Genomic DNA, 23,232 nt, shown 5'->3' on the forward strand with positions numbered 1-23,232 from the left:
TTTTTTTAATGTGTTTCCAGTGGTTGGCTTTTCCTTTTTTATTTCTCTGGTCGGCCAACCACCGTCACACTCTGTGTGCTTTTAGTTCGTTTTGTCTTGTCCTTGTCTCAGTTTCTCTTGTCCTGTATCGTCTGTGATCTCTTTTGTTCCTCGTTTTTATTCTCTGTGGGTGTTCTTTGTCTTTGGAAAAAGGGACCGATGACCATAGCAGTCTGGTCCCTTTAATCCCCCAAACCAACCAACCAACCAATCTATTTTCCTAGTCGGTAAAGACTTTTTTGCTCTTTTAGCCATGTATTTATGCTCCTCTTGGTAGTTCCAATGTTAACTTTACCAAACGTACACAGAATTTTGTATACACCACATGTCGGCAGAGTAGGGTGTTTATCCTTCACAGATCTGAATACTTGTATTATTTTCTTTGTTGGTCTGAAGACAGATCTGATATCGTGTTTCTGTAAAATCTTACTGATCTAATCCGTTACTTTTTTAATAAAAGGGAGAGAAACTGTATTCTTCCGTTGTTGTGGTTCATCCTTGTCCTTCGGTCTTGTGTTCCTTGGTCACAAAATTCTCTTTACTTCTTTCTCTGAGTAGCCATTTTTCTCGAAAGCCTGCTTCAGATGTTTTATTTCAGCATCCAGATGTTCCGATGTGCATATCCATTCAGCTCTGTCGACAAGACTTTTAATGGCACCTCTTTTTTGTGGATGGTGATTGGACTTTTTATGCAAATATCTGTCTGTATGTGTTACTTTACGAAAAACTTTATGTTCCTAACTTCCATTAGACTGTCTCGTAACTAAAACATCCAAGAAAGATATTCTGTTGTAGTTTTCCATTTCCATGGTGAACTGGATTTTTGGATTAATTTTTTTAGATGATCAAAGAATTCGTCCAAAGCCTATCTACCATGGTACCAAACCACAAATGTGTCATCCACAAACCAGTACCAGCGACATGGTTTCTTATTTACTTTGTCCATGGCCGATTGTTCGAATTTATCCATATAGAAATTAGCAATCGCAGGGTCTAACGGATTATGCATTGCTGCGCCTCAAGTTGCTCATAAAATTCATCGTCCCACTGGAACTGACTTGAATTAAGGCAATGTCTAAAAAGAGCAGTCAAATCTCTTGGGAAAATATCTGTTATAAAAATCATAACTTCATTAACTGGAATAATAGTGAATGACACTACATCGAAACTTACAAGAATATCCTCAGGAGCCAAAATTAGTCCTTCGAGTTTTTCAATAAAATGATGCGAGTCTTTTACATATGAATCAGTTCTCCTAATACTTGGTTGCAAACGAGTTGTCAGATACCTCGCTATTTTATACTTGGGAGAATTGATGGCACTAACTATGGCTATCAAAGGAAAATCTATTTTATGAATTTTGGGTATGCCATACAGTCTAGGACACACAGTTTCACTCTTCAACAAAGCTCTTTTATCTTCTTTTTGAATAGAGGTAGATGACTTAATCTGATTATTTGTTTTCCTCAGTATGCTGGCTGTAGGGTCCTTCGAAAGGTTTTTGTACTGTCCTGACATTAAGAGGTTCACCATCTACAACAAAAGAGAGATGTCATTAAAAGTCTTGTCAATAGAGCCAAATGGATATGCACATCGCAACACCTGGATACTGAAATAAAAATTCTGAAGCAGGCTTTCAAGAAAAATGGCTACTCAGGGAAAGAGGTAAAGAGAATTTTGCAGCCAAGGAACAGAAGACAGAAGGACAAAGATGAATCACAACACCAGAAAAATACAATTTCTCTCCCTTTTATAAAAAAAGTAACGGATCAGATCAGTAAGATTTTACAGAAACATGACATCAGATCGATCTTTAGACCAACAAAGAAAATAAGTCAAGTACTCAGATCTGTGAAGGATAAAAGCCCTCCTCTGTCATGTGGTGTATACAAAATTCTGTGTATGTGTGGTAAAGTTCATATTGGAACTACCAAGAGGAGTGTAAATACACTGCTAAAAGAACACAAAAGTCTTTTGCTCTCTTCAGTAAGGAAACCACGAAATGAAGTTTTGTAAAACAGAAATTTTATCTACAACGTCAAATTATTATCCATGGGTATGTAGAGAAGACACTGAAATTTATGAGCATCAGGATAATTTTAATAGGAAAGAAGAGGCAGTAAAACTTAGTGACATATGGGCAGTAGCTCTGCAGAATCGCTAGACAGTTATCTTTGACAAGATGACAATCAATAGTTAAGTTTTATCTCTGGCAAGGATTATCTCTGCTCATCACATCTTACTTTGACCATGCCTCCATTCCTACAGTATTTATGTCACTCTTGGATGTCCGATCGGTCAGTCGGCAAGACTCAGTGGAGGAGCGCCTCTGAGGATGTCCAGTGCAGTCCTGGATGAAACGTCAGGAACGGAAGAGTTTCTTAGATCACGTCCTCACATCCTGAAATGTTTATCAGCAGCTATGTCATCCGGACGCGAAAGCCTTCATTCTGTGATTAAGTAGATGGCCCTTTCTTCATTTTCTGCTATTGTAGCATCCTAGCATTTCAGTTTTTGATATATACAGCACTACTCATGGTGAAATAGTATTAGTAGTCTGGTAAGAGGAGTATTGGTGGCAGAGTTTACAAAATACACTGTAGCATTACCCTTTGCCTAATTTTAGCCTGAAAATGATAATATGATTATGAATAAGTGAAGCTAATAAATGTGACTACAGAATATTAGTTGAAGTGACAGAATGATCTATAGTAATAGCTGAGGTCTAGGTCAAGTTGGCAGTTGATAATTTGGTTGAGTTGATGAAGCTACCAAATGTGAATATGAAATGTATGTTGAGGTGATGGAACAACCTGTAGCCTATCGCAAAGTCTCCATAACTGTAATGTCTCTCGACCTTATACTGTATTGGCTGTGAAAAACAAACAGTAATTTAAGCTCCCATATACCTGTAATAAGTGTTATATAGATACTTCTGACAAGATCAGAGACAAAGGGGATGGGGCTGTGTGATGGCGATCATGTGCAAACAACCCAAAGAAAAATTTAAAAAAGAATTTATATTTTTTACATCTACGAACTTTTAATTTTCTGAGTGAGCTTTCTCAATCATTAAACACCTCAGTAGGCAACCATAATTGTTTATGCTGCATTCAGTGTTCTTATAAGTAGCCAATGTGAAATATTGAAGCAGATAATGTCAGCCTGAGAAAGTGTTCTCTTGTAAGTGGACAACGTGATTTCTGTCGATGAGTTTTGCAGCTATGGTGTGCGAACTGCTTCATGAGGTCACACAGATACAAAGCTATAAAAGTAGGTTGAACTACAAGAGCCTTATTGCTCGTAAGAAGGGTACCGAGGGGGCACAATGGAGCTACAGAAAAGATGATGGGTTAGTTGTAGCATTAAAAAAACTCTTTGTTTGCTGGAAGCAAATTAAGTATTATAAAAATTTTGCAATTAATGTATGGGTTAAAAGGGTAGAAACTTTATCACAGGTGAACTGCATTTAACAAAAAAGACTGCAGTTGACTGGAAAAGCTTTTGTAGACAGTGTGTGTGGAAATGTGTGCTAAACACTTGACTGCTCACTTTTGAGTGGGCAAGCTGAGTGACTGTAGGAGAATGCAAGATGCCTTAGATAGAATTTATAGTAGTTGTGATGAATGGTAGCTAGCTCTAAATGTAGAAAAATGTAAGTTAATGTAGATGAATGAAAAAAAAGCCCAAGCATGCTCCCGTCAGATTTTGATAAGTGATAAATATCCTTGTTAATAGTCAGCTTGAAACATGCTCTCTTCAGTTTTTTTATAAGCCACAACCATGATTCTTGATGTTGCCACACACACTCTCCACAACATTAGTTACAACTTAAAGTATGCTCCTTTCTGATTTTGATGAAGAAGTCTGTCATGTTCAGATACAGCATTAGTAGTGTCCTACCTGACACAGTGATGTCATTTAAATACCTGAGCATAATGTTGCAAAGTGATATGAAATGGAATGAGCATGTGGGGATTGTGGTAGGGGAGGTGAATGGTCGAGTTTGATTTATTGTGAGAATTTTGGGAAACTGTGGTTCATCTATAAAGGTGACCACGAGTAGGGAACTTCAGTACTGCTTGAGTATTTGGGATCCTTACCACATTGGGCTAAAGGGAGACATCGAAGCAGTTCAGAGGTGGGCTGCTAGATTGGTTACTGGTAGTTTCGACCAACATGCAAGTGAGAGAGATGCTTTGGGAGCTGAAATGGGAGTCCCTGGAGGAACATGTTTATGAACACATTGATAAAATTTAGAGAACCACAGTTGTAAGCTGACTGCAGAACAATTCTTCTCCCACCATCATTTTATGTACAGTTAATGCCACTGACTATCGTCACACAGTTACTCACTGTTTTTCATTCAAGTACCACACAGTCAAGCATATTTTATACCAAGTTGATCTCAGTTGTATGGCTTTGGTGGCTCTCTTCATATTATTATGCTCATATATTTTGCAGGCTGTATTCACATTAATGCCATTGAAGTGCTTATGAGGTCGCCATTCTTGTGGATGAACATTCCATAACTATATACTAAACAAAGGATGCTCCAGATAGGAATATCAACAATGTAGGAAAAGATAGTGTCATGAACACATCATCATACATGCCTCTACATCTGAATAAATCTGCTATAATGGAGCAGTACCTTAGTACAGAACATCGCATGGTGTGCAAGAAGAATAAAATTGAATCCTCAGTTTTGTCTTTGTGGGAAACTGTGATAAAGAAGGCAATACATATTCACACAGTGTATACCCTAATAAATAGGAACACAGATTTACAATTAAGTACAGTCTGGAACCCAACTCTTGCTGTTGTTAGACAACTGCTGAGAAAAACAAGAGTGTCTGGTGACAGTTCCACTGCAACATAGTGGATGATCCCCATAGCCAAAAATTTTGATTTCTCACCCAAACATACTGATACTCGGCAACAGAAATGGTGAACTAACACTAGCACGAAAGGCTACAGTTCTGTTTCTGGTCTTCCATTTGGAAACAACTTGGTCACACATCTGCAACTTCTACATGAAGCTTCAATAAGAGGAACGTTGCAGTTATTGCCAGCATTAACCAACAACACAGTCTGGCAGTTTTGAGTAGTTGCCTCAAAGAAATGTTGTTGAATGTTCTGTTGGCAGATCCAAAAGCCATATGTTCAGTATATTTATTTTTTATGAGATTCCTAAATAGTGAGTTGGATGTGGTTCCAAAGGCATCAATGACACTTAAAAAGTATGTTTCCATATCATGACACCATCTAGTCAAAAAAATGTGTAAGTAAGTAATATTTTGGTTGTTGGGTGCTACAGTTAAGTATAAGACCAGTTCAGTTCACAATATTTTCCTGATGTTGTTGATAAGTTGGCAACATGTCCGTTACATGTAATGAATGGAGGTACTTAGTAAGGATAAAATCAAACAGAAGCAACAATAAGGGATGGATAGGTCCTGAGATTAAAGCATCTTGCGTTAGGAAGAAAGAGCTCTACCTAACTAATTCAGAGGACAACTTGCTATTAAGTTTTGAAGCTTCATTACCATAAGATTTTTCCCCTCTTTTTTTTTCTTTTTTCTTTCAGTCTGTTGTTAAAGAGCAAACTCATGCACTATACTAAAAAATTAAATCACTCCAAGAATAAGGCAAAAACAATTTGGAACATTCTTAAACAAATAAAACTAGTGCTCCTAATACAGCTGGGCCCCCAGAAAATAGGTCTGGCAGAAATGGGGATACTTCCATATTATTGGCCACCAAATTATCAGGTACATCTGATAGACATTAGTTTCAGAAATTCAGCCCCTAAGTAGATTAGAAACTTCATCAATAAAAAAGCAGTAATTCTGCTGACTATGGTGTTATTTCTAGCAGAATATTAAAATTTTATGGTGATTTCATAGGATTACCCCTTAGCTGCCTTTGTAATCAGTCACTGTTCCAGGGCTTATTTCATGGCAGACTAAAATATACTGGAATAACGTCCATCTGTAGAACTCTAGATAAGCAAACCACCTCTGATTACAGACCTGTTTCACTTCTTTCAGTCTTTTGAAATGTTTGAGGAAGGGACATGTAGCAGAAAATCAATTCGTTTAACTGAGCAGGATTTGCTAACTGCCTTTCAGTTTAGCTGCTGTAAAGGATTGTCCACAGACAAAACAGTTCAAGACTCCCCTTGCAAAGTCCCAGCAGAGTTAAACAAAAACACTTACCATGTTCATATATTTTGTGACCTTCCCAAAGAATTTGATTATGTAGTTCACAACTAAAGCATTTTGGAATTAATGGTGTCCCCCTTGCATGGATGGAATCATATGTTCATAAAAGAAAGCTGACAGAATGTGTCGTAGGTATAAAGTTAACCTTGGAACAGGTGGAACGTAACTTGTCATTCCACAGGGGTCAACACAGGGCTCCCTCTTGTTTCTAACCTACATAAATATCAAGCAAGGTGGCACAGTGGTTAGCACACTGTACTCGCATTCAGGAGGAGGACAGTTCGAACCCACATCCAGCCATCCTGATTTAGGTTTTCCGTGATTTCCTTAAATTGCTTCAGGCAAATGCTCGGATCGTTCCTTTGAAATGGTACGGCTGACTTCGTTCCCTGACCTACCCCAATCTGATGTGACCAATGACCTCTCTTTTGGTCCCCTCCTCCCAAATCAATGAACCAACCTATGTAAACGATCTTCCAGTGACTTTAAAGAGCTCTTCAAAAACTGTAGTGTTTGCTGATGACGGAGGCATACCAGTCAGTTGTCCAAACTCGAGCTTGGCAGGCACATCTCAGATGAAAGCCTACAAGTGGTTCACAGCTAACAGTTTGAGTCTTAATCTCACAAAGACTCACATTATGTGATTTCAAACAACCAATAATGAGCTATGGTGCTGAAACGCAATATGTAAAATCTTCAGGATCCAGCTGAATAACAAGTTACAATTGAGTCATCACACAGATAAACTGATCAAGAAGCTCAGTTCAAGGTGTTTTGTCTGTAGAAGCCTCTCTCGTTGTGTTGACCTAGCTTTTTAATAGTTTGTGTTGCTGACAATAAAAATCAGTTTCAATTGGTTTGGGATTCACACATCACAGTGCAAGATACAAAAATTATTTTCATGTAAACTTTGTCCTTTGTTTCAGAATAAACCCATCTAGCTTACAGCATGAAATGGGGAGTTCTTGCCAATTCAAAATAAAATTATATGAGATGATCAAAAATTTGCCGTTTGAAGGCCCTACAGTCCAGAATCGGCATGCCAATCAGGCAAAGTCACCATGAGCATTGAGGCAGTCATCCCACTGACACACTAGGTTGAAGACATCCGTTTGGTAAAACACTGTGTCCTGCTGCATGAAGAAGTTCATAACTGTCTGCTTCACATCCTCGCCTGACTGGAATCATTGAGCCTTCAAAGCCTTTTTTAAGGGACAGAAGGCATAATAATACAGGGTTATTACAAATGATTGAAGCGATTTCACAGCTCTTCAATAACTTTATTAGTTGAGATATTTTCACAATGCTTTGCACACACATACAAAAACTCAAAAGTTTTTTTAGGCATTCACAAATGTTCGATATGTGCCCCTTTAGTGATTCGGCAGACATCAAGCCGATAATCAAGTTCCTCCCACACTCGGCGCAGCATGTCCCCATCAATGAGTTCGAAAGCATCGTTGATGCGAGCTCGCAGTTCTGGCACGTTTCTTGGTAGAGGAGGTTTAAACACTGAATCTTTCACATAACCCCACAGAAAGAAATCGCTTGGGGTTCAGTCGGGAGAGCGTGGAGGCCATGACATGAATTGCTGATCATGATCTCCACCATGACCGATCCATCGGTTTTCCAATCTCCTGTTTAAGAAATGCCGAACATCATGATGGAAGTGTGGTGGAGCACCATCCTGTTGAAAGATGAAGTCGGCGCTGTCGGTCTCCAGTTGTGGAATGAGCCAATTTTCCAGCATGTCCAGATACACGTGTCCTGTAACGTTTTTTTCGCAGAAGAAAAAAGGGCCGTAAACTTTAAACCATGAGATTGCACAAAACACGTTAACTTTTGGTGAATTGCGAATTTGCTGCACAAATGCGTGAGGATTCTCTACTGCCCAGATTCGCACATTGTGTCTGTTCACTTCACCATTAAGAAAAAATGTTGCTTCATCACTGAAAACAAGTTTCGCACTGAATGCATCCTCTTCCATGAGCTGTTGCAACCATGCCGAAAATTCATTGCGTTTGACTTTGTCATCGGGTGTCAGGGCTTGTAGCAATTGTAAACGGTAAGGCTTCTGCTTTAGCCTTTTCCGTAAGATTTTCCAAACCGTCGGCTGTGGTACGTTTAGCTCCCTGCTTGCTTTATTCGTCGACTTCCGCGGGCTACGCGTGAAACTTGCCCGCACGCGTTCAACCGTTTCTTCCCTCACTGCAGGCCGACCCGTTGATTTCCCCTTACAGAGGCACCCAGAAGCTTTAAACTGCGCATACCATCGCCGAATGGAGTTAGCAGTTGGTGGATCTTTGTTGAACTTCGTCCTGAAATGTCGTTGCACTGTTATGACTGACTGATGTGAGTGCATTTCAAGCACGACATACGCTTTCTCGGCTCCTGTCGCCATTTTGTCTCACTGCGCTCTCGAGCGCTCTGGCGGCAGAAACCTGAAGTGCGGCTTCAGCCGAACAAAACTTTATGAGTTTTTCTACGTATCTGTAGTGTGTTGTGACCATATGTCAATGAATGGAGCTACAGTGAATTTATGAAATCGCTTCAATCATTTGCAATAGCCCTGTAGTATGGGGAGAGATTAGGCATATAGGGTGGGTGTTCAAATATGTCCCATTTGAGTTGGAATAACCTTTGTGTTAAGACATTCACGTTATGGAGATGTGTTCTATCATGGAGCAGCAGCATCCCTTGTCGCACGGACCTTGATGCACGATTCCACCATGATAGTTTTTGACAGAAATGCTGCCCCATACACATTCTTCATCATGGTTTTTAGGTGAAGAACTCATCAAACCATGTCCAGAGCACATTTTTATCTGGAAAGGAAGTTCCTTGAAGGTTTTTTAATAGAGAGTGGGAAAGGTAAAAATCTGAGGGCACAATATCAGGTGAATAAGGTAGGTGTGGATTGACTTCCCAGCCCAACTCCTGTATTGTGTTTTTTGTCAAGTCTAGCAGAGTACAGGTAGATTTATCGTGGAGTGACATCACTTCACGCTGTCTTCCTAGTCATTGTTCTTGGATTGTGTCTGCAGTACATCTCAGTTGTTGACAACAAAAGTCAGCAGTAATGGTTAAGCCTCGGAAGCAATTCGTAGTACATCACACCATCACTGTTCCACCTGACATGTAAAATTATCAATTGTGAATGTGCACAGGTCTTTGTATGGTGAGTTGCTGCTTCGTTTGGGCTCAAATATTCCTTTCTTTTCCTTATATTTAATAAAACACCACTTTTCATCACTAGTAACAACACAGGATAGAAATGGTTGGTGTTGTTTACGGGCCAGTTGGTGATGAGCAGGCAGAGATTCCTACATGGCCATCCACTGATTTTTGTGATTTTGGCTTAGAGCATGTGGTACTTTTGTGTCTGATTTTTGAACCTTCCCCATTGCATGCAAAAATTGCATGATGGTGGAATGATCACAGTTCATCACATTTGCCAGTTTTCAGGTACTCTGACGTGGATAATTGTGGATTTTTCCATTTAAATGATCTTCGTCAAACCCCAAAGGTCTTCTTGACTATGGACAGTCACAAATGTCAAAATTATCCTGCCATGTCTGTCCATTGCCATTATCCCCATACATGGCACAAATGTTTCTGGCTACCTCCACTGCTGTCATCCCTAAACTGAACTCATACACAAGAATATACTGGAAATGTTCTGATTTCTCCACTTGGCACTCAATTTTCTAGCATCCATAGCTCCACTCACTTTCTCCAGATGACAAAATGACAGTATGTATACTCAGATAGCAATAGTGAACTGCAAATAAAAAATGACAATCAATAAATCATGTTGTTGTTGTTGTTGTGGTCTTCAGTCCTGAGACTGGTTTGATGCAGCTCTCCATGCTACTCTATCCTGTGCAAGCTTTTTCATCTCCCAGTACCTACTGCAACCTACATCCTTCTGAATCTGCTTAGTGTATTGATCTCTTGGTCTCCCTCTACGATTTTTACCCTCCACGCTGCCCTCCAATACTAAATTGGTGATCCCTTGATGCCTCAGAACATGTCCTACCAAGCGATCCCTTCTTCTGGTCAAGTTGTGCCACAAACTTCTCTTCTCCCCAGTCCTATTCAATACTTCCTCATTAGTTATGTGATCTACCCATCTAATCTTCAGCATTCTTCTGTAGCACCACATTTCGAAAGCTTCTATTCTCTTCTTGTCCAAACTATTTATCGTCCATGTTTCACTTCCATACATGGCTACACTCCATACAAATACTTTCAGAAATGACTTCCTAACACTTAAATCTATACTCCATGTTAACAAATTTCTCTTCTTCAGAAATGCTTTCCTTGCCATTGCCAGTCTACATTTTATATCCTCTCTACTTCGACCATCATCAGTTATTTTGCTCCCCAAATAGCAAACCTCCTTTACTACTTTAAGTGTCTCATTTCCTAATCTAATTCCCTCAGCATCACCCGACTTAATTCGACTACATTCCATTATCCTTGTTTTGCTTTTGTTGATGTTCATCTTACGAGGGCAGTTCAATAAGTAATGCAACCCCTTTTTTCTGAAACAGGGGTTGTTTCATTCAGCATTGAAATACACCAGGTTATTCCCCAATCTTTTAGCTACACAACAATATTTTTCAACGTAATCTCCATTCAATGCTACGGCCTTACGCCACCTTGAAATGAGGGCCTGTATGCCTGCACGGTACCATTCCACTGGTCGATGTCGGAGCCAACGTCGTACTGCATCAATAACTTCTTCATCATCCGCGTAGTGCCTCCCACGCATTGCGTCCTTCATTGGGCCAAACATATGGAAATCCGACGGTGCGAGATCGGGGCTGTAGGGTGCATGAGGAAGAACAGTCCACTGAAGTTTTGTGAGCTCCTCTCGGGTGCGAAGACTTGTGTGAGGTCTTGCGTTGTCATGAAGAAGGAGAAGTTCGTTCAGATTTTTGTGCCTACGGACACGCTGAAGTCGTTTCTTCAATTTCTGAAGAGTAGCACAATACACTTCAGAGTTGATCGTTTGACCATGGGGAAGGACATCGAACAGAATAACCCCTTCAGCGTCCCAGAAGACTGTGACCATGACTTTACCGGCTGAGGGTATGGCTTTAAACTTTTTCTTGGTAGGGGAGTGGGTTTGGCGCCACTCCGTTGATTGCCGTTTTGTTTCAGGTTCGAAGTGATGAACCCATGTTTCATCGCCTGTAACAATCTTTGACAAGAAATTGTCACCCTCAGCCACATGATGAGCAAGCAATTCCGCACAGATGGTTCTCCTTTGCTCTTTATGGTGTTTGGTTAGACAACGAGGGACCCAGAGGGAACAAACCTTTGAATATCCCAACTGGTGAACAATTGTGACAGCACTACCAACAGAGATTTCAAGTTGAGCACTGAGTTGTTTGATGGTGATCCGTCGATTATCTCGAACGAGTGTGTTCGCACGCTCCACCATTGCAGGAGTCACAGCTGTGCACGGCCGGCCCGCACGCGGGAGATCAGACAGTCTTGCTTGACCTTGCGGCGATGATGACACACGCTTTGCCCAACGACTCACCGTGCTTTTGTCCACTGCCAGATCACCGTAGACATTCTGCAAGCGCCTATGAATATCTGAGATGCCCTGGTTTTCTGCCAAAAGAAACTCGATCACTGCCCGTTGTTTGCAACGCACATCCGTTACAGACGCCATTTTAACAGCTCCGTACAGCGCTGCCACCTGTCGAAAGTCAATGAAACTATACAAAACGAAGTGGGAATGTTTGAAAATATTCCACAAGAAATTTCCGGTTTTTTCAACCAAAATTGGCCGAGAAAAAAAATGTGTTGCATTACTTATTGAACTGCCCTCGTATATCCTCCTTTAAAGACACTGTCCATTCCATTCAACTGCTCTTCCAAGTCCTTTGCTGTCTCTGACAAAATTACAATGTCATCGGCGAACCTCAAAGTTTTTATTTCTTCTCCATGAATTTTAATACCTACTCCGAATTTTTCTTTTATTTCCTTTACTGCTTGCTCAATATACAGATTGAACAACATCAGGGAGAGGCTACAACCCTGTCTTACTCCCTTCCCAACCACTGCTTCCCTTTCATGTCCCTCGACTCTTATAACTGCCATCTGGTTTCTGTACAAATTGTAAATAGCCTTTCGCTCCCTGTATTTTACCCCTGCCACCTTTAGAATTTGAAAGAGAGTATTCCAGCCAATATTGTCAAAAGCTTTCTCTAAGTGTACAAACGCTAGAAACATAGGTTTGCCTTTCCTTAATCTTTCTTCTAAGATAAGTCGTAAGGTCAGTATTGCCTCACGTGATCCAGTGTTTCTACGGAATCCAAACTGATCTTCCCCGAGGTTGGCTTCTACTAGTTTTTCCATTCGTCTGTAAAGAATTCGTGTTAGTATTTTGCAGCTGTGACTTATTAAACTGAGAGTTCGGTAATTTTCACATCTGTCAACACCTGCTTTCTTTGGGATTGGAATTATTATATTCTTCTTGAAGTCTGAGGGTATTTCGCCTGTTTCATACATCTTGCTCACCAGATGGTAGAGTTTTGTCAGGACTGGCTCTCCCAAGGCCGTCAGTAGTTCCAATTGAATGTTGTCTACTCCGGGGGCCTTGTTTCGACTCAGGTCTTTCAGTGCTCTGTCAAACTCTTCACGCAGTATCATATCTCCCATTTCATCTTCATCTACATCCTCTTCCATTTCCATAATATTGTCCTCAACTACATCGCCCTTGTATAAACCCTCTATATACTCCTTCCACCTTTCTGCTTTCCCTTCTTTGCTTAGAACTGGGTTTCCATCTAAGCTCTTGATATTCATACAAGTCGTTCTCTTATCTCCAAAGGTCTCTTTAATTTTCCTGTAGGCAGTATCTATCTTACCCCTAGTGAGATAAGCCTCTACATCCTTACATTTGTCCTCTAGCCATCCCTGCTTAGCCATTTTGCACTTCCTGTCGTTCTCATTTTTGAGACGTTTGTATTCCTTTTTACCTGCTTCATTTACTGCATTTTTATATTTTCTCCTTTCATCAATTAAATTCAATATTTCTGCTGTTACCCAAGGATTTCTACCAGCCCTCGTCTTTTTACCTGCTTGATCCTCTGCTGCCTTCGCTACTTCATCCCTCAAAGCTACCCATTCTTCTTCTACTGTATTTCTTTCCCCCATTCCTGTCAATTGTTCCCTTATGCTCTCCCTGAAACTCTGTACAACCCCTGGTTCTTTCAGCTTATCCAGGTCCCATCTCCTTAAATTCCCACCTTTTTGCAGTTTCTTCAGTTTTAATCTACAGGCCATAACCAATAGATTGTGGTCAGGGTCCACATCTGCCCCTGGAAATGTCTTACAATTTAAAACCTGGTTCCTAAATCTCTGTCTTACCACTATATAATCTAACTGATACCTTTTAGTATCTCCAGGGTTCTTCCATGTATACAACCTTCTTTCATGATTCTTAAACCAAGTGTTAGCTATGATTATGTTGTGCTCTGTGCAAAATTCTACCAGGCGGCTTCCTCTTTCATTTCTTAGCCCCAATCCATATTCACCTACTATGTTTCCTTCTCTCCCTTTTCCTACACTCGAATTCCAGTCACCCATGACTATTAAGTTTTCGTCTCCATTCACAATCTGAATAATTTCTTTTATTTCATCATGCATTTCTTCAATTTCTTCGTCATCTGAAGAGCTAGTTGGCATATAAACTTGTACTACTGTAGTAGGTGTGGGCTTCATATCTATCTTGGCCACAATAATGCGTTCACTATGCTGTTTGTAGTAGCTTACCCGCATTCCTATTTTCCTATTCATTATTAAACCTACTCCTGCATTACCCCTATTTGATTTTGTGTTTATAACCCTGTAGTCACCTGACCAGAAGTCTTGTTCCTTCTGCCACCGAACTTCACTAATTCCCACTATATCTAACTTCAACCTATCCATTTCCCTTTTTACATTTTCTAACCTACCTGCCCGATTAAGGGATCTGACATTCCACGCTCCGATCCGTAGAACGCCAGTTTTCTTTCTCCTGATAACGACATCCTCTTGAGTAGTCCCCGCCCGGAGATCCGAATGGGGGACTATTTTACCTCCGGAATATTTTACCCAAGAGGACGCCATCATCATTTAATCATACAGTAAAGCTGCATGTGCTCGGGAAAAATTACGGCTGTAGTTTCCCCTTGCAGTGTTTGCAACACCAGCACAGCAAGGCCGTTTTGATTATTGTTACAAGGCCAGATCAGTCAATCATCCAGACTGTTGCCCTTGCAGCTACTGAAAAGGCTGCTGCCCCTCTTCAGGAACCACACGTTTGTCTGGCCTCTCAACAGATACCCCTCTGTTGTGGTTGCACCTACGGTACGGCTATCTGTATCGCTGAGGCATGCAAGTCTCCCCACCAACGGCAAGGTCCATGGTTCATGGAGGGGGGGGGGGGGGGGCAATAAATCATAGCAACCGGAATACTAAGTCTTCAGTGACTGTATTTTGAAGATTTTTAAATGCACATACTTGATTAATAATTGCTTGTCCTATCTTAATATTTGCCTGTTTCCTTCTTGTGACAATCATCATGCACTTGGTTTTTGCTGTATTGACTGTCATGTAGCTAACATAACTTTTCAAGATTGGTGCACAAGTTCGTAGCATTTTTGTTTTGCGTGTTAGCATAAATCATAGCAACCGGAATACTAACATGCAAAACAAAAATGCTACGAACTTGTGCACCAGTCTTGAAAAGTTATGTTAGCTACATGACAGTCAATACAGCAAAAACCAAGTGCATGATGATTGTCACAAGAAGGAAACGGGCAAATATTAAGATAGGACAAGCAATTATTAATCAAGTATGTGCATTTAAAAATCTTCAAAATACGGTCACTGAAGACTTAAAAAGTCATCAGGAGCTAAAAATTTGAATTTCAATAGTGAAGGAGGCATTCAATAGAAAGAGGAGATTATTGTTTGGCAAATTAGATAAAGGTCTGAGAAAAGGGCCTGGCAAGTGTTTTAAATGCAGTGTGGCACCCTATGGGCAGAAACATGGATGCCAAGATAAAAATGATGAAAAAAAGCTAGAAGTATTTGAGATGTGGATGTGGAGGAGAATTGAGAGGATAATTTGGATAGAAAGAATGAGTAATGAAAGAGAGGTAGAAAGGGTTGATGAAAGGAGAAGACTGCTACAGGTTATAAGAGAAAGGAAGAAGAACTGGATGTGACATTGAGATGGGAATAGTTGGTAACAGAACTGTGAAAGGACTAGTTTGTAGGAGAAAATATAAGATGATAGATGACATAAAGGAAAGCAGAAATTGTGTGTACCTGAAGAGGATGGCAGAAGACAGGAAAACATGGGGAGTTCCATGTAGAAACCTGCCTTTGGGCAGAATGCTGCTGCTGCTGGTGGTGGTGGTGGTGGTGTTGATGATGTTAGCTACATGGCAAGTAGTAGTGTTTCATATAAAACTGCATGCCAAATAGTAATTTACTCTAAGCAGGACTCAGTACTTAAAGTGGTAGGTAATTAGGTAAATATTTTATTTGAAAAACACCAACATAATCAAGTAAATATTAAGCTACCAACAACTGATAAACAGCAACTATTCAATGTAACAGAATAGGTAGCAGCTTTTCTTTTCTCTTTTCTTCAGATTAGCACCTTTTTTCTAATTTACTTGATTAAATTTAACTGGCCTAAACAAGAATAGCTTTGAGCAGTATAATGGTATTTTATTGTTCATTCAATGTAAAAATTATGTTTCTGTGAGCTCCTTGTCTGTTATTAATACATACTTTGACTCATTTCAAATCCCTGAATTTTGTTCTTCTTGATAGTGTCTACAGAACACATTGAATGAATGAGTGGATAGCTCTAGCTACTCAGTTTGTAACTCTGGAACTGCCTATTAATTTGTGTGTTGCAGTCAGAGGTTGCGGTTGTGTTGAGATGCAAGAGATTTACATAAATTTCTCCAAGAAATTTTAATCTGACTTTTCCAAACAAATTGTCATGCTCGTGTAGCTTTCCATCCACATATGCTGCCAACATTGCTCCACAAAACTTGTTTATAGTGGAAACTTTTAGCTGCCTTAGCATTTTTTAAATTTCCCATGTCTCTTCTGTTTGTGTTTGGGCTTTTAGTATATGCAGGCACTATTACAGAGACATGTATCAGATTATAAACATTGTAAAATTTTAATTTCCTGTTCATCTCACTACCCAGTTATTATTTCCACCAGGAGCTAGTGATGATAATGACGATTCTGATTTTGGTGGAATTCTACATGTGAAACAACGGGACCACGCATTGCAAGGTGACGTAGTTCCAGACGATGAGAATAATTTTATGGATGAATCATCTGCAATGAATAAGAAGAAAAAGGCAAAGGCATTGACCAAGGCTGCTATTGCTAAAAAGGTTCTCAAGAAGAAGATAATTGCTAATAAGAAGACAGTGTTTGATGAAGATGGACAGGTAAAGATTTTTGTGGATTTGATTTTTGTGTCTCATGCTCATCAGACTATTCTGTTTCTAGGAAGTGCAAGGAATGTCTGTGATACATTGTCATTTTTATTTTTTATGTTACATTTCAATAATTTCAATTTTGAGAAAACACTAACTTTGTTGAAATATTTCAATGTCTCGTTGCGCTCTAAAAGCAGTGTGTAACACCTCCGTTTTTTCATACAATGTAAGCTTTCACGGCCGGTATTGTCTTCACTTAAAACTTCCGGGCTGATGTTTCGTCTCCGACTGCGGGATACATCCTCTGACTGCTATGGAAGTTATTACTTTCCAGTTCGTCCTGTTCAATACTATAATACTGAATGTATGGTAATAAGGAACACCAACACAGTTTTACTAATTACGAACTTATATTCTTCTCAAAAGACAAAAAGCAGACAGCCACTGCCTTCGTCATACATATCTAATTACGGCTAATCTCAGCACAGACTTTCTTCATTTGCCATTATCGTCACACGCTAATCCATCACTGCATCCAACACTGCAACCCAAGGTTACGCCGGCACGGTAGACGCGAAACTAAATATCGGCACTAGTAACGTCACTGATCACTTTTATAAAGATACTTCATCACTTTCTCGGTATTTATTTATTATTTAGGGGTCTAACCACGGTGATGGTGACACCCTTCTTGGTTAAAAACCCTATATTCCAATAATGGCCTACACACACACACACACACACACACACACACACACACCATTCCCGCCAACCACTTTGGCACATCTCGATACTCGCTCTCGCAACACGGCACAATCGATTGTTCGCCCTATCGACCTGTGTCGAGTGCAAAGTTATAGTAAGGGCCTACGGACCCCTTACAAGTGGTGTAACAATATTATGACTCTGACCTCCTCTATAAGCATGAAAGCAATAAATGAAAGTTATAATACATCCCTTAAAAAACATTTTTGTAATAGAGAAGCCTGTTAGAATAATTCAGATGTTAGCTCTGAATGACTTGCAGAGCTCTGTTTAAACAGCTTGTTGTTTGGCAGAAGTTTCAGAATCACTCATTAATTGTATTTCTCCATATTATTATTTCAGTTGTTAAAAAAAAGTTTTGGTTCTCAAAAAGTTGTTTGAAGTGTGATTGTAACTAATAATTTGTTCAGGAAGGAGTCAAGTACATGGTACACACTGTTTCAGCATTCTGACAGAGAATATTAGATGTGACGGTGATGTTGTAACAAAGTGTAAGAGTGAATTAAAATACTTTCTCATAGCCAACTTCTGAAGAATGTCTTCACAGTGATTCTTCAGCTAATGTAAAATAAATTAACCTCATGTTACAGAGGGTGTGGCCATAATATAACTCAGATTAGCCTTCAAGAATATTTCATAGTTTAAGTAATGTAATTCCATTGAACTGTGTGTAAATAAAACACACATCTTTCACTTATTTCCACATTCCAGAGACTCAGTAAAATATTATTCATGTAATGTGATATAATTCAAATGACTACAGGTGACCAAGATAAAAATATCTCGTTCTCATGAGACACAAAGATAGGAGACTGAGGTTCAAGACATAGTGTATGTGGAAACAGATGCTGAGTAAATATAGTATGAGCATTGGAAGAATGATAGAGAATATTAATAGCAATTCAGGCCAGGAGAAGAATCTCTGCTTACCAGTTGTGGAAACAATGAGAGCTGGTGCTATGATGATAAATGAAAATTACTTCTTTGGGATAAAGTAAATCACTTTCGTTTGTAACTATGGAATTATTCGTTTGGGAAAAGGAAGAAGAAAGAGATTTGAAATTGAAAAACAATGCCTAAAATGCTAGAAGAACAGAAGAATGGCTCAGAACATTAGCTTAGAAGAAATCCAGTATGTAAGAAAGAAGGCAGAAATGAGAAATTTGTGTAATTGTGGTATCCTTGCCTTACCTGTGGTACTTCTAATTTTAGAATCGTAGTGTAATCATGTAACTGTGTGGTTTGGTTCAATCTGGTGTGACACTTCCTGTCTGGATAGTTATTTGGTGTGTGTGTGTGTGTGTGTGTGTGTGTGTGTGTGTGTGTGTGTGTGTGTGTGTGTGTGTGTTTTTCATTGGGTCACATGTGCATGCACATTTCTGATTTGCATATTACACCAGTCTGTGATGAGAATATCCAAAACCTAATATTTGTCATTGTGATACATTTGTTCTGTTAGGCTTCACCCACTTTTTTCTGTTCTTTTTTATTCGGTTTCCTCAAATTCTTTCTGTTTTGCTTCTACCTGTACAATATTTACTAATATCCTGCACCATTAGTGCGTATATGTTTAAACAATCTTGATAAATTTGGCATAATTTAAGGTACTGTTAGAAATAGGTTTTTTTCCCATCTTTCTTCAATGTTCTAACTTATCTGTGCATCATTTCGTAATTTCAATCTGTAATTTGTCGATTTAATAGTGTGTGACTTATAAGAAACGAAACTGTAGCTAAATGCTGTGTGGAGTTAAAATAAATGACTTGCCATCTGTGTTTGTGTTGTATGTGATCTCCTCATATCACGTCAGGTAAATTATAGAATAATTCCAATTAAAAAAATAACTAGCAGTTTTCAAAGACAGTAATATTACACAGTTATTTCTGGAACTTGAATTATCTGATATATCTTACGAGTGTTATATTTAGGGTTGTTTGCATTCATCTGCTTACATAACAGTGAATTGATATACAGCATAAGATCTTTTGATTAGGTTTGTCAGATGGCTACACAGATCAAATAAGCCATGTATGACGTGTGGTAATAAAGAAACCAGACTCATTCTCCAGCTCTTTATTGAAAAAACTTACACAACTGAAATGTTGTCCCCTCCAGTGTAGTCCCCTCTCCAGTCCCTGCACTGTCCCATGCAAATTTTCCAGTGTTTGAAAGTCTTTTTCTGTTATGCTGTTGAGAAGGCTTGTTGCTTTTTTCTTCACTGTATCCACAGGCTCAAACCTGGTTCCCATGAATGCAGATTTCAATTATGAGAAGAGAAAGAAGTCGCATGGTGCTAGGTTAGGCGAATACAATGGATGTTTCATCACTGGAATGTTTTTGTCAAAAACCTCTTGACAGACATTACATTATGGGCTGGCATGTTGTCCTGACAAAGAACCGTTGTGCAATTCTTCCACAGATCTGGTCTCCTTCGTTGCACACATTCACAGAAGGTCTTCAGAACAGTTACATAATAAGCTTGATTGACAGTCTGATCCAATCAATGTAGGTAACCCCTCAGATATCGACGAAAACTATCATCATTGCTTTGAATTTTTATTTTTTCGTGTGCACTTTCTTCTTCCTGGGGTATTGAGGGCTCTTCCAATGCACAGATTGTCACTTAGTCTCGGGATCGTATTGTAATATCCATTTTCAACTCAAGTAATTACTTTTCTGAGGTAATCAGACTCATTTTCAATGTTTCCAAGAGTTTCAGCACAGCAGCCCACTCAGTGTTACTTTTGCTCGTTTTTGAGGATTCTTCGCACTACTTTAGCACAAACCTTTCTCATGCCCAGATCATCATGCAAAACCTGTCTTAACGGTTTCCTTATTGTTGCAGGCAAGTTCTGAAATTGCTCAAATGCTCAGGTGGTGGTCTTCTCGAACAATTCTGTTGACCTTCTCCACATTCTCTTCAGTTTTTTAAATGGAAGCACCCAATTGAAAACTTGTGTACAAGATAGATACTTATCACCATAAACACATTTCAACAGATTATAAGTTTCTGTGGTGGATTTACTAAGTTTTGTGAGGAATTTGTTGTTAACGCGTTGTTCCACTTCAAAGTGTAGCGTAATTCCAACAGACCTCAGACACATGGCCCATTTCTAAGAAGGCTCACAGCCAGACTAACCACCACAACAACATGAAGTTTTACACAAGTGTTAGGGAGAGCCCTTAGGTTATTCCCCCACTCTTCTCTTTGTCATAAATGAATCTTTAAATGCACACAATTTCAGTCTGGTTTCTTTTTTGCCAGACTTCGTACTCCACAGTACATGCTCAAAAGACTTCCTGGTGTATCTGTACTTTGCGTGCATGCATGCACGCATGCTCAAACGTGCACTTGTGCACGTGCACGCGTGTGCGCGCCCACACACACACACACACACACACACACACACACACACACACACACACACAAAAGAAGAATTTGTGCCTGCCCGTCAGGAAAATCTTTCAAACATTTCTATGAATTCTTTATAAATTCTCAAAAATCACAGTACAAAATATCTTGCTTGTAGTGTTTTATATATTTCGTTGTGCCATTTCCTGAGATTGTTAGTTGTGCAAATGAACAAGTAGACCCTCTTTGAAATTTGAGAGGACAGGAAGAGGTAGTGTTTGCAACTGTAGATGAGATTAGTATTTGGATGATAATCCTGGAAAGTGTTTTCACATGTCATGCATGTACATCACAATCTCTCATGATTGGAAGCATAAGATTTTTCTCACAATTGTTAACAGGCTGTTGTGGATGCAACACGAGAGAAAGTAACTGAAGTAGCCAGGCAGTATGAAGCAGAAGGAGAAGGAGGAGGAATTGATCTGGAGCGTGCACGGGAAGTGCTCAGAGAGGAGGACCGTGTTGACAAACAGCGATTCCGTGAGAGAGTACGCATGAAACACAGGTGAGGTTTATTTTTATTCTCACCACACTTCTTTCAATTTCTGCTTGGAACATTCTTCAGGACAGAATTTACTTTTGGTGTTGACATGAAAGTTTTCACATTATATAGGCACCCAAAGAATTAAGGAAGGAATAAATCAAAATTTTTCTTCCACGAATGCAAGTTTTAACACATTTTTATTAATTTTTGTAAGAAAAAAATAAAAGGAGAAAAAAGCTGCTGAGTTGAGAAGTCATGATAGGCACATAAAATTATTCATTATTGTTTCATTGCTGTGTGTGTGATATGTCTTCAAAGATAAAAAACTGGCAAGCTCAAGGGGTCCCATATTGCAAGGAGTGTATGACTGTTACAAAGGGCATCACTGTTCTTCAATGCCAATTGCCTAAGATCATGCCTGACAGGAGAAAGAATCCCAGGACTAATGAGAAGCAGCAGCAGCTAATGGGGAAAGTTTTCTTCCTATTTTTTAAAAAAATTGCTGATTACGTTGGAAAATTTTTGACAAAGTGTGCATTTAAAGTTTTTTTAAGGCCACCGGGAAAATAGATGAATTTTTGTGAACTGTAAAATTGTACATAACATTCCTTTTCATTATGGCTAGCTTTTTATTAGAACCACAAAGAGAAATTTACCATTTGTCTTGCTGAACATCAGAGGAACTAACACTTTAGACAAACTGTTAAATCAACCGTAGCAGAATGTGTTTTATGGTGTGACGACTGTGAAACAAATTTCTATGATGCCCATGTTATACATTTGTCAAGACTACTAATTATTGTGTGTGTTTGTGTAGAGAGGAAATAAAAATTTATAAATACATATATGTTAAAGTTTTATAAACCATAATATTTTTAACAAAAAGTAGTCAGGATAAAATAAAAATGAAATAATACATCAATGTCAGTTTTGCTGAAAGGGAAGAATTCTAATTAGATTACTTGTAATCAAGAATGGCACCTGCCAGAAATGTTCATATTCATTTGGTAAAGTGTGAGAAATTGTGATACCAACTATACAACTCACACTGCTCCTCGGTGCCCCTTGAACAGCTGCCAATGTTTCATTTCTTAAGACATCTGCTGTGGATGGGAATGAAGCACTTTTGAGTAGTTTTGTGCTGTGGCCACTGCATCTGTCTAGAGATCTGAACAACAGTTAACTCTGGCTGTGAAAGTCTTCGTTGCATTAATTTATCTGTGTTGAGAGTTTGGAGTTGGGAAAATGGTTGGTTTTTTGCCAATTATTCCATTATTTATCTGCCCTAATAGTTTGGTTGGTTGATTGAGTGCCAAGTCCTGTGACATGCTCCACAGTGGCCAACAGTAGAATTTGCAGAAAAACAAAGAGACAGGACACAATGGCTAACTAATATTGATGGCATTTTTAAATTATAATTTTCTATTTTGTAGATACCTTGCAAAAATATTCGCAACAAGATGCCGTGTAGCAATGGAGCTAAGGTAAGATACTACATCGTGGTTATCCACTATGAACACAAAGGAGTCAATCAACCAGTTGTTAAAAATGGAATGCAAGATATTGAGAATATGAAGCTTCCTGGCTGATTAAAACTGTGTGCCAGACCGAGACTCAAACTCGGGACCTTTGCCTTTCGTGGGCAAGTGCTCTACCATCTGAGCTACCCAAGCACAACTCACGCCCCATCCTCACATACTTTTGCCAGTACCTCGTCTCCTACTTTCCAAACTTAACAGAAGCTCTCCTGCGAACCTTGCAGAACTAGCACTCCTGGAATATTGAGAATATATTTGACAGTAGATGAGTTCATGGAAAAAT

General features: G+C 39.3%; 1 protein-coding gene across 1 annotated transcript in view; it reads left to right on the top strand.

Moving 5' to 3' along the window:
• LOC126412145 (probable ATP-dependent RNA helicase DDX10) overlaps positions 1–23,232 on the top strand; it is a 93,749-nt gene that overhangs the window by 66,443 nt on the left and 4,074 nt on the right. Inside the window, exons 11-12 of the mRNA XM_050081602.1 lie at positions 16,524–16,759; positions 21,269–21,432. Coding sequence (XP_049937559.1) covers positions 16,524–16,759; positions 21,269–21,432 — 400 coding nt within the window. The remainder of the gene's footprint in view (positions 1–16,523; positions 16,760–21,268; positions 21,433–23,232) is intronic.

This window comes from Schistocerca serialis, chromosome 7 (assembly GCF_023864345.2).
Source record: "Schistocerca serialis cubense isolate TAMUIC-IGC-003099 chromosome 7, iqSchSeri2.2, whole genome shotgun sequence".
In the NCBI taxonomy this organism is placed as follows: domain Eukaryota; kingdom Metazoa; phylum Arthropoda; class Insecta; order Orthoptera; family Acrididae; genus Schistocerca; species Schistocerca serialis.